Source organism: Micrasema longulum, unplaced genomic scaffold (genome assembly GCF_059751315.1).
Source record: "Micrasema longulum isolate JH-2025_06_02 unplaced genomic scaffold, ASM5975131v1 h1tg000210l, whole genome shotgun sequence".
Lineage (NCBI taxonomy): Eukaryota > Metazoa > Arthropoda > Insecta > Trichoptera > Brachycentridae > Micrasema > Micrasema longulum.
This window is the reverse complement of record NW_028277415.1, coordinates 987,057-999,510: the sequence shown is the minus strand read 5'-3', so window position 1 is coordinate 999,510 and position 12,454 is coordinate 987,057. Positions and strand designations below refer to the sequence as shown.

The 12,454-nt window shown below is 29.5% G+C and overlaps 1 protein-coding gene across 1 annotated transcript in view; it reads right to left on the bottom strand.

Moving 5' to 3' along the window:
- Positions 1-9,737: 9,737 nt before the first annotated feature.
- Positions 9,738-12,454, bottom strand: part of LOC148283723 (phospholipase B1, membrane-associated-like) — a 43,704-nt gene continuing 40,987 nt past the window's right edge. The window contains exons 7-8 of the mRNA XM_088243415.1: positions 12,253-12,409; positions 9,738-10,498 (exon numbers count right to left, since the gene is read on the bottom strand). Of these exons, the coding sequence (XP_088099541.1) occupies positions 10,323-10,498; positions 12,253-12,409 (333 nt within the window). The 3' untranslated portion in view covers positions 9,738-10,322. The remainder of the gene's footprint in view (positions 10,499-12,252; positions 12,410-12,454) is intronic.

Sequence of the window (12,454 nt, the reverse complement as noted above, 5' to 3'; positions counted from 1 at the left end):
TTCGACTATAAAATTAAAACTTTACATTAATTCAAACACGCATTTAAAAAATATACATAATTTTGAATCTATAAAAAAATGTCATAAAGTAGATGCTTACATAAATAATGAACGACTTACTGAAATTGAACATGTTAAATACTTAAGACTAACAATAGACAGACAATTGATATTGACAATTCATATCAACAATTTAATTAGCAAAGTGGCGACATTATCGAGTCTTTTTTTTTAAATCAAAAAATTTGTTCCAAAAACGGAAAAAATTCTAATGTATGAAGCCTATGTAAAAACTAAAATATGTTATACGCAACTACCATGGGAAACAGGATTTCAAAATGACATAAACAGACTAAAAAGACAAAAAAAAAATTATTAAAGTTAGTATATGACCTTCTCTATCGAACTGCAACAAGAGAACTTTTAAAACAAACTAAGCAATTATATAACTAAACTCTTACAACTAGAATCATGAAAATTTATCCATAAATTAGCCACTATTGTAATTGTAGACGAAGAACTAAAACTTGTAAAAATTGTAGTCAACATGGACTTTCTAAAACAAGACAAGGACAATCAAGACTAATAAACCAGAGACTGAAATTATACAATAAACTACCAGACAAAACTAAACAAAAGACTCGGACAAACTTTTCAAAAGATGTACTAAATATTATTTTGAACAACAGAGTATGAATAAAAAATGTTTATATTATTTTTGTAAAATGAATGTAATAATCCTTAAGGGTTTATAAATAAATTTTCAAATAAAAAAAAAAATTATAAATATTGTGTTATTTACTGCTTTGATATTTTAATAATAACTTACAAAATATACAGGAAATATAAAACAACGAATTTTAAAGCAAACCTTTTTTTATGTTATCAAGCAGTAAAAAAAATAAAGTGTATTCGGCACGGGTTATCCCAGTGAAGATTTATTATATTTTTACGTTTTATGCGTTTAAAAAATTGTAGCAATGAATGATATCAAAATGCTTTAAAAAAAATGTTGTAGTAATGTTTGAATAAATAAGTAATATTTACAAATAGGGTACTAACTTACCTTCATAATATAATATGTGTTCTGTAAGCAAGCCAATAAATTGGCTCCTGTTACCTTGGTTCAGATATGTTACGATTTATCCTTATTAAAACCGCAGTTTCCAATTTTTTCCAAGTTACGCCGGAACACACAACACCACACTTTTTTCCTTTACGTTTTTTTCACAAACTTTAAAAGCACGGCGTCTCGATACCTGTTATCTGTTTAGCAGGTGATATAAGAGTGATATAATTAAACGTGCACATTTTGTATACTTGACCTACAAGGGAGATAATTGTCCCATGTACGTTATGGGTCTTGTGTAAATTATGTACAATTATTTGCATTTTTATAATACTTACATGCATATATTACATTACTTAACAAACTTACGTGATTTCCATAATGCGACTCATTACACGTATTACAATTATTTACATATAAAATACCAAATTGCACATAAAAAAGTAATATAGAGGAATTTGCATTAAACAGTAAAATTTAATTCAGAAAACAATATTATTTATATTTATTTTTTCTACATGAATGAAATAACCCGTGTCGAGGCATTCATTTACATTATTTTGATATATTTTCTAGTACATAATAAAAAAATATAATATAATAAATAACACTGTTTGGATATAAACATAAATTATTAATAGCAGACATGCAACAATAATTCCGAGTTAAAATAGACTACTGTTTTGACTTTTTCGAGTCAGATTTCGGGACCCAAATTCAGAAGCTATTTTTTACCAAATAATTTGAATTTCTGTATATTTGTATTCATTTTAAAGCAAGAGGTAGAGTGATGTAAATTTTAAGAGCAATGTACATGTGGCTCCTCTGACCAAACGATGTTATCCATGTTAAGTGGCAGAAATGGTTGTCTCTTTTTTATCTTGTTTCATAGATTGTATAATATTTACTTCCACCATTTTTATGTGTGTGAACGAGAAGTGCCCAAATGTACAGTTGCCTGACGTCCAGAACACCTACTCGTTCAAACACCTCCGTTGTGGGTGTTCTGATAGGGACCCCGAGCAGAGCTTTGAGTACATACTTTTGTGCTATTTCCAAGGTATGCATAGCACTTTAGCTGGCTCCACCCCGTGCAATTATTCCGTAATCTATAATAGTTTGACACATTGAGTAGTATACCTGATTAAAAGTTTTTTTTCGGGAATATTTCTTACGGTATTAAATACATAAACAATTTGGTTAGTGAAAATTCTTGGTGGAAGCTAATTATAATTTATTATGGAAATAAAATTATACTCATACTTAAATTTGCGGTTTCAAGTTTCATTCGTTTTTTATTTATATATGTATATTTTTAATGTTTACCTATTTTTTTTTAAATTTTATGTATATACAATACAAACAGATTTTTTGAATTTTTTATTTATTTTTTATTTATTATTTTTTTATTTTTAAATACATATTATAAAGTAATGCCTAATAGGAGAAGGCCCGTGCTCAGGCAGACTAACATATATGTTTATTTATATATTACCATGTACATACACACACACGTGTGCACCCTTATAAACATTCATACAGGTGAAATGCTTATACATAGAGAGTATTTAAAAAAATACGTTTATTAATTGCAATTCAATAAAACGAAGGTTCAAACTTCCTAAAAAACAAAATAAGTAATTGAAACAATGATTCATATGAATAAAAATGAAATTTCTGATTCCCGGCGAGAACACTAAAATTTCGTGTGATTTTTCTCAAGTCTAGGTGTTCTGTGTTGTAATTTATCACTGTAAATGGGCCTCTAGGCTTATTGTGGTTTAAATAAATAAAAGAAATTGGCACTATACCAGGAAATATTGGTAAGGAAAAAGAAGTAAAGTTATGACGAGTGATGGAGGTTGAATGAAGGAAAATAGGAGAATAAAACAGCATTTGATTTGATGACGAGAAATAAAGAGCAAAAAAAAACAAAACGTCTATTCTCTGTTATTCTTAATCAAACTTGTGAGTTCTCTTATGTAGCTATTATATGAAGTGTTAAATATATTATTTTGGATATTTGTAAAACTTATTTTGTGGATCATTGTTATATTTTTGAGATAGGTATAAATAAAAAAGCTTTGTTTTATGAAAATATTTTTATTGACACAGCCAACTAGTTTTGTCTCACCCTTAAAAGTGAAAGTCTAACCCTACCTTAAACATAATTACCCCCTCCCTTACCTTATAAACACAATTACCAGGGGGTCCTCAATCCTTATCAACACCCACTAATCTGTTCACTGCTTCTTTTACATATTGTTTATGTTTAGTTATTATATAACCATAACCCTGAAGAGAGCAACGTGTAGTTGCTGAAAGTAATGTGTTGTGTAATAAATATACGAATATTTGTGGTTGTGTCAATAAAAAGTGGTTAATAAAACCAACATTTTTTTTTTTACATCCTAAAAAATAAGTTGAGTATATCTAGACCATTAAAATTCTTGTTAAATATTTTACATGTACGAGGGATGGTAAAATGTTTCCGATGGTTAGTTTAAATGTTAGGAATAAAGATATACACTATCATTATATTTATCGCGCATCAATGTTTAAAAAGAAAATCTTCTACAATGAGTTTTTATTCTCACATACTAAAATATGTTTAAATTGAAAAGATGTGAAGTTCCTATGAACATTTCCTTGCCATTTTACATTATTCAATTGGCTTAGCTCACTTTATACTATTAACGCTTATTTTATTAATGTTTTTGTATTGCAAGTTAATTATATGTGGTTTGTTTGCCAATAAACACCTTAATTCTGCGCTAAAACTGAAACATTGTTTCCCCAATAAAAGCTGGCTAGTTTGCTTTTTTTATTCAATGTTTTGATTTGTTTATTGTAATGTAAATAATTCATTTTTCTTTTGCTGTTTGGAGAAATAAAATGATTTAAAAAAATTTAAGGTGTATTTATCTATAATGTTAAATATGATTACCATATTATTTATATTTAAAGCATTAACTTTGTGGCCAAATATTTTACTAAATGTTATCAAATATTTGTATATAACCACGCACCTGTCTCTTCTCCCGCCCTTTACTAATAATAAAGATACAAATAGTTTCTTAAATAATTCAGGTGCTTACCAATGGAAATGCAATTCTTGTCCTTCTGTTTACGCTGGAAGAACATCAAGAAATTTTGATATTCTTGTCAAAAGAACATATGAAGTGTTTTCACAATAACAATTTCTCCGAATTCGCTAATCAATTTTAATCATGACTTTAATAATAATACTCTAGTTAATACGATCGGGTTGTGGTCCTGTGGCTAGTGTCTCGGACTCACGGACCAAAGGTCTGTGGTTCGAATCCCACTCTACCCCAACTTGATTCCATTTTCTAATAGTGAGTTATTTACAACTCGTTGAAAATGGCCCTCAAAATTAAATATTTGGGTAAATCATAAGAACGCAAATATTTCTTTTAAAAAAAAAAAAAATAATAATAATAATAAAGGGTTAAAAGTTAATAATAATATTCATAATCTAACCAGTACCTGTTTGTCCTAATCAATGCATGTGCTTATTAAAAATGCATGCCATTTCGGTTTTATATTTTTGTGCAACAACTATGATGAAAGTGTATGGTGGGTTTTGCATGTTGGTTTAATTGGTGTCCTGACAAAGAGACGGGCACCGTCTCGAAACCGATAGACGTAGAAAAGTCGGTAAGTGGTTATATACAAATATATATAATGTATTTTATATATTGTGTTCAATACAAGTATAAGTATTTTCCCATGAAAGTTAATTTTTAAACGACAAGTATATGGATTATGTGCCTCACCTACCTTAAGAATTTCAATATCACACAATTAAAATTCATGAGCTCCTTTAACCAAACTGGTTATTTCGTAAACTGTTACTTGATTTTATGGTAACTATCTTTGTACAATATTTACCGTGTTTATTATTATAATTTTAGCTGTATTTATTTATTTATTTATATGTGCGCCCAATGGGCATTTTTATGAACACATTTATAAATAGAAAATTATTATAACAAAATTAGAAAGACTCAATGGTTTATAGAACACTTTGTGGTAGTGGAAGCGGGAGAGAGGTGTTTATAATTTAATTTGATTCAGTGATCGTTTTAAAGAAGACAACTTGTTATCAAAGAAATCAAGACTGGTATGTTTGTTGGCAGACCTAAGAATTTTGAGCATAGGGAAATGAAAACCATAGTTAGTTCTATGGTTATCGGTATAAAAGAGTAAGTTTTGTCTAAGGTTTCTAGTTGGGATTTTTAATTTTATTAAGCCCAATAGTTCAGGCGCATCAAAGAATGAGTCGAGAATTTCAAATAGGACTATAAGGTCGGATTTATTTCGACGGTCTTGAAGAGAAGATATATTCAAAGTAGTTTCTTACTCATTATACGTATATAGGTCTCTGGATAAACCCAACCTCCAGCCTATTTTTCTTAAAAATCGATGTTGAACTGATTCAATATTCTTGATGTGAACATCATAATATTGAGACCAGATAACAGAAGAATACTATAGGTGCGGGCAAACTAGGGAACAGAAGCGAGTTTTAAGGGTATTGATATTTTTGAAGTCAGCTGTGCTTCTGTTAATAAACCCAAGAAGTTTTAAGGATTTATTGATAACATGTTCAATATGAATTGTAAAAGAAAGTTTAGTGTCAAGTATAATACCTAAATCTCGTATACTAGACACAGATGATAATATTTCATCGTTCAGGGAGTATTCGTATATGATTGGATTTTCCAGACGAAAAAATCTCATAACCTTGCACTTACTTAAGTTGAGATGTAAATTATTGGATGAGCACCAGGTGCTAAAAGACACTAAGTCAGATTGTAATAGTGAACAATCGGAAGGGCTGTCAATATGTTTGAGAATTTAAGTGTCATCAGCAAACAGCCAAATTGATGAAGTAGGAAAAGCACTTTTTATATCATTGATGAACAGATTAAATAGCAAAGGAGCAAGGTGAGCACCCTTTGGTACACCCGAAGATACATTAATGCTGTTTTAGATGGAATTATTTACCCTTATAAACTGTTTCTTTTCACTAAGATATGACTTAAAAAAAGATAACAATGGATTACGAATTCCAAACGAAGACAGTTTGGTCAACAGTATTTGGTGATCGACCTTGTCCAAAGCTTTAGAAAAATCGGTATAAATCACATCGAATTGTTTATTGTATAAAATTTTAACAGTTTGTACAATTCGGAATAACGAGGGTGGGTCAGAGAAAAAAATCCTTGCATTACGGGATGCCAGACAATTTTTAATAATAGGAGAATAGGTATTTGAACATTCTTTCTCTGTCACTCTCTCGCAAATTCCTCCCCGATACTGTGCGAAAAAAACAACTGCATGTCGGACTGATTATGCATAATTAAAATCGACGTTTCGTAGTCCCTGATCATATTTTATTGTGGTTAAAGGGTGTGAGAATTAACATATATTTTTTAATACCTTTTGCGTTTTTCAAAAATAGTTCCATATTTTTTTGCCGTATATTCGAAGACAAATCATAAAACTGGGCTCTTTTGAAGGTTTTTAGATGGTTCTAGTTCCCATAGTAAACTATTTTTTATACTGATGTAATAACTAATATTTACATATAAGTTTTTAATATACTTGGTACACTTCCACTTATTTATTTGACCAATTACCCCTTTACCCTCTAATGAGCATCTTCAGATTGGTGAATATTATACAGTGTGAGGATAATTGATATAAAACTAAATATTATCTTAAGTTTTATACATTTTTTCATCTTAAAAATGTTTTCCCTCTCTGTTGCAGCAAATCTAATTATATTATGTTCTTTATTTTATTTTTTACTAATAAATCAACTGTGTGATTGTTTGTTTAAATATTTTGTAACGCCACCTGTAGGCTAACAATTATTCAAATATTGTGTATCTAACCAGTCGTGAATATAAATATTGCATAAATACATAGATGTCACTATGCCTCATACCATTAACCTAACAGCATCGTCGAGTTTTTTTAACCACATCGTGGTTCAAAGCTACACAAGCTTTTTTATCAAGGCATACTAAACTAATGAATTATATCTTTATTTTATTTAAAACTTAAAGTACAAAGAATAAGTACTTTGGCGTTCTTATTGCTAACATCAATATCTTTCAGCCAACCAACAAACAGACTATTCAAAAGAAGAGTTGATCAAAATTTTGTACTAAAAAAACACCAATATATATCAAAAGACACAAACATAAAATAAAAATAACCTAATTAATTCAAACTAACGGCTGTTTTTCAATTGGGAGAGAAGGCTTGCACATATTAACTTTTTTGTAAAGTAGGTACATTGTTCTATACATATTAAAAGATGAGGAATGTGGAATTAAATAATGAGTTTGAAGAGAGAAGATGAACCAAAGATAAAAAAAGTGTTAAAAATATGTATTAAAAAAAAACGGTAAAATTTACAGTTTAGCTTAGGATATACTTTCGTAATTAAAAGAGCTTGTAACCACCAAATCTCTTCGTAATTCTTCTTATTATTATTTTGTTGTGTTTATTTACATTTTCCTTTGAATGCATTTGTGAAACAATTTTGGATCGACAGTTCAATAAAGATCTCACCCCTGATGAAAGGAGCTATAATGCCGGCAGTTTTTAGGGTAGTATAGTGGGTGAGTAAGCATCCACTACCCTCCATCTTATACCTCACCATTTATGTAAATGTAACTTTCATATTTTTATAACGTGGTCACCCTATACATATTAAACTCACTCCCCTCCCTTTATCCCCTCCCTCTTTTTTCAACTATTTCTCCAACAACAAAAAATATTCTAATAACCTAATCAGTGTATGTAAGGGATGCTTATTAAAATGCATAGCATGTTGGTTTTATAATTTTGCTCAACAACCATGGTGATGGTGTATAGTGGGTTTTGCATGTTTGTTTAATTGGTGTCCTGACGAAGAGACGGGTACGTCTCGAAACCGGTGGACATTTAAAAGTCAGTATGTGGTTATATATAAATATTTCATAACATTGAGTAAAAATTCTAACCACAAAGTTAATACTTAAAATAGATATTGATAAAATTTATATCTTAATAATTTATTTACATTTTTCTATATAACTTATCATCAGACTAGTATCAACGTAAAACTGATTGGCATACACTGCTGTAACAATTCAGTGCTCTATGGACCATAAGATGTAGCTAAAGGATTGCAATGATGATTATATACTCCTTCCTAGATTCGTTTTTAACTTGTCACCATTTAAAATAAAAATTTAACATTTTCAATGTTTTTGCTTCGTAAAAATTTAAAACACCTTTCTAAAAAAAAAAGAGTAATTATGAAGTAAGAAAACAAATACTGCATCAGTAAAAGATATTTATTTTAATGGCAATTTTTTAAGGTTAATTGTGCACTTACTATCTACAATAAATAATTTTGATTGAATTATTTTTTTGGTGATCAACATTAATTAATGGGCAAATTAACTAAGTTTTAGGACACCGACTTTTATATATAACTCTTCCGCTTAAACCTACATTTGACAGTTAATATGTTTTTGTGTGAATACAATATTACTTGCTATGTAACGTTAAAAATAATATTACTGATAAAAAAATATACATCGGCAAATATTTTGTGTATTAAAATAATAATTACGAGACATATATATTTTTTTATGTGTGCACTGATATCAATGTTTTTTTTATTTAATTTTCCTGAATTTCTCTTCCCTTTTAAATGATTTTTCTTCTTTATTTACATAAGTTTATCAAACAGATTTCTTTTTATAAATTGTTCATGTTAAAAAATCTTAAAGCTCATTAAAATCGAAAAAACCTTTATCTAAGGCCCATTCAAATCATCAATAACCTCTGCTTCATATGTCGGTAGTCAGATGGCAGAAGGGACCATCTGTATTTTTGTCTATGTTTTAATTTTCAAAAGTTTTGATTAATATTTCAGTACATACACGCAGAAAGAAAAAAAAATCAGCGTCATTTAGAATGGTGATTTATTATTAAAAAGCAAAACCAAAATATTTTAGTGGATTAAAGCTTTGAAATTCAGCTTTTCCTGGACATTTTTGAAAATTACAGATGGTCCCTTCTGCCATCTTAATACCGATGTGCGTTACAATAAATTATTGTATAAATCATTATAGTGTACTCGATAACATAAAATAAATTTGTATACTAATTTAGTTCACCGACTAACACATTAACATAGGGTTATTAAACATTTGAACGCACTGTACATAGTAAAATAAAATGTTAACCTATTAATTAATCTAAAAACTAAAAGTAATCCATCAGTCTCAGTATATTAAAATATCAAATACTCGATTTTAATTCACAGATATAAATCATCACCCTAACTTGTAAAGCTCGTAGATCCACAAATGGTAAAAATTAAATTCTGGCGTCTTCTGTTCAATTATCTTTATGTGTGTAAAGCTTGTAAATTAATTTTTTATTAATAAAACAATACATGTACATATGGCAAAAAAAATCGCTGCTAAAGTAAAAACTGTTTTTACCCCCCCCCCTGACAAAAGTTTAGAACTTAAGAGTTCTACATGTTAGGCTGACGAAATCTAATCCATTTAAAATAAAAGGATCTTTAAAATGAGGAAGTTCAGTTAATTGTATTTTTTTCAAATAATTTGTTAATAGACTATTAAACTAAGCCACGAAAATATATTTTTATAATTTTTGTGTATTATCAGCGCCATAATTTTTAAAAGTTTTATACCTATTTTTGAAATCACAACACGTGTGACGTCTCAAGTCATCTTCCCATTCTTCTCGGTAAGTTCAGCTAATTGGTCAGTTGAATTGCCGTAAACCGGAAATCTACCGCAGTTATCTTATCATTGGCTGATTCAAAAGATGTAGTAGTGTCATTAAAAGTAGTTCGTTTTTTTTCTAATTCATCAACTATACTTTATTTAATGCTCCTATTTTTACGGCGCGCAACAATACATTTTTAATATACGATTTCTTGTGGGGCTGAACTTTCTCATCCAGCCACATTTTTCTTTGATCTGACGCAATTCGGGATATAAATTGAAAAATTTTGGCATAGCTATGTCTAACTTGAAAAATCAAGCTTTTCCAGAAGAAATTTCTGGAAAACGTAATTAAATGGCAAGAACTGTATATAATTATTTATCGACACAAGAAAAATAAATAAAAGCGCACTGCTATTTCCAACTAACATATTTTTTCAATTTTCTGCCAATTAGTTTCATCGTGGAATAGAGTATGATATATTCGAAGAATTGGTGAATCCTTTGGCATTTTTCAACGTGTAAATGTAGGGGAATTCGGTTTTTGGACACACAAACTTCTTAAAAGCTTCATTCCAATTACGTTGTTTCTCTCCAGGTGGTTGAAGCATGTTGTTCCATAGCGCATTTGCGGCTAAAAATAAACAAAAAAATTATTTATTCTTTTGTGGCTGTGATGTCACACTAATCTACATACGATATAAGACGCAATATATCACTCTTTTTTTTAAATGATGAAGTTGTATTTTTTGTAATCTCCAAATGTAATAAAATTCGTATAACTGCTGGATTTTAATACAATAAATATTTGACCTTGCTACCCGAAAAATGATGTTCGCAAATACAGCAATTCATCTGTACTAGAGAGAGCACGAATATAGAACACATAACAAAGAAGACAGAGACCGTGTTCTGTAGCTAGTGTTGCGTGAAACAAATTCAGTCGGTTGTTAACAGTGATGGGACGCACGCGTGAATTATGAGCGGCGAATTTATAATTGTTATTTTTTGCTATAACAGGGATAAATTGTACATTTATTTTTATAAATTACGGAAAAGGATTTTATTAAACTGTATCTCTGTGTTTTTTCTTTCCAATGTCTGAGTTTTAGAATATTTCGTATTTTGCTTGTGGTAACACGATGTTACATCACCGCGCGCTAAGGAATTATTTATCACAGTCTTTCAAGAGTTAACAATGTTTTGAGCATATCCGAATTTTCGTAGACATGCTGGATAGGGAATTATTGAGGTCTAAATTTGTTGCATCAGAGGGGAAATTTTTTTTGAAAAGGGAATGTGGAAGTCTAGGCATTTACAGAACCCATGACCTGTCATTGACTGGTTTGAAGTGTTCACTTTACACACTGTGTAACATTTACCATTCTGCTTATATTTGCACATCTACATTCCTTCGATTCTTACATCTGTTGAAGTTTGTGAAGTTAAAGAGCTAAAATTTATTTTGATGCGAGTGAGATTCAGCGGAATAAATTATTTCACCTTCATACCAGCAACTCCTGAAAACATTGTTCAATTTTTATGTTTTTTCTTGGACTTATCAACAATGTTTTGAGTTTGTCTAAATTTTGTAGACATGAACTAGATTCAATCCCTTAGGAAGCTGTTAAAATTAACATATAACAACAGAAATCAATAACATTTTAAAGAAAATCATGTATAAGTCTAGCCCCATTTACAGGGCCTGTCATTTGCCGATTCATTCCTGCACATCCAAATGCGTCTTGCAGCTACGAAGCGCATAGGCAGTTCGTATTCTAATTAAAGTAAATTTAAATTATAGTAAGATAATAACTTGCAACTGCTTGCTTACTCGAACCCGAAATGTTCCTACATTAAGCAAACGTTTCAGTCATTGAGCCACGCGACCCATTTTATGGTTTTTATGATATACTTAGTTGCAAGTTTATCTAAGGATTAAATAAATATTTTGATGGATATACATAAATGTGCCAGAAAACAGGAATCAAGTAGTGGATGAATGTGGACATATTTTTTTATCAGAGACTACATAAATTACCGCGAAACCAACACACAATTTCTAAATATTAGTTCCTGACAAAAAAGTGCTTATAAAGTTTTATAAAATAGGTTTGTATATTTTAATTTCTGCTGAAATTTGCTATCAAAAATATTTCATTTTTAAACCTTGTCTTCAAATTGGTATTATTTTTATTGTAAGTTAGTTTTACGTTTTAAAAATAAGCATTTATTACCTTTATTAATAATGCATATGAATATTGTGATGATAAATAATGAAAGGAAATTTGAGATGTTTGAATTAATATTTTGAAAATTAGTTCAGTTAGAATAATTAAATATCAAAGAGTATGTTTGGGAAACATAAATAATATATATAACACTTACTCCATGAATACGCTTTTTGACTGAAATGAAAACAGTCTGTTGATAAAAATGAAAAATCGGTAACACCGTTTTTTAGTGGAAATGAAAGGTTTACATCAAATGGTTGAACAACCACAGCAAAATCGTCTCGATCATTAAACTCGGGAGCATTTTCCAGCTGAAAATAAAACATCGCATTTAGAAAATAAATTCATGTTTAACA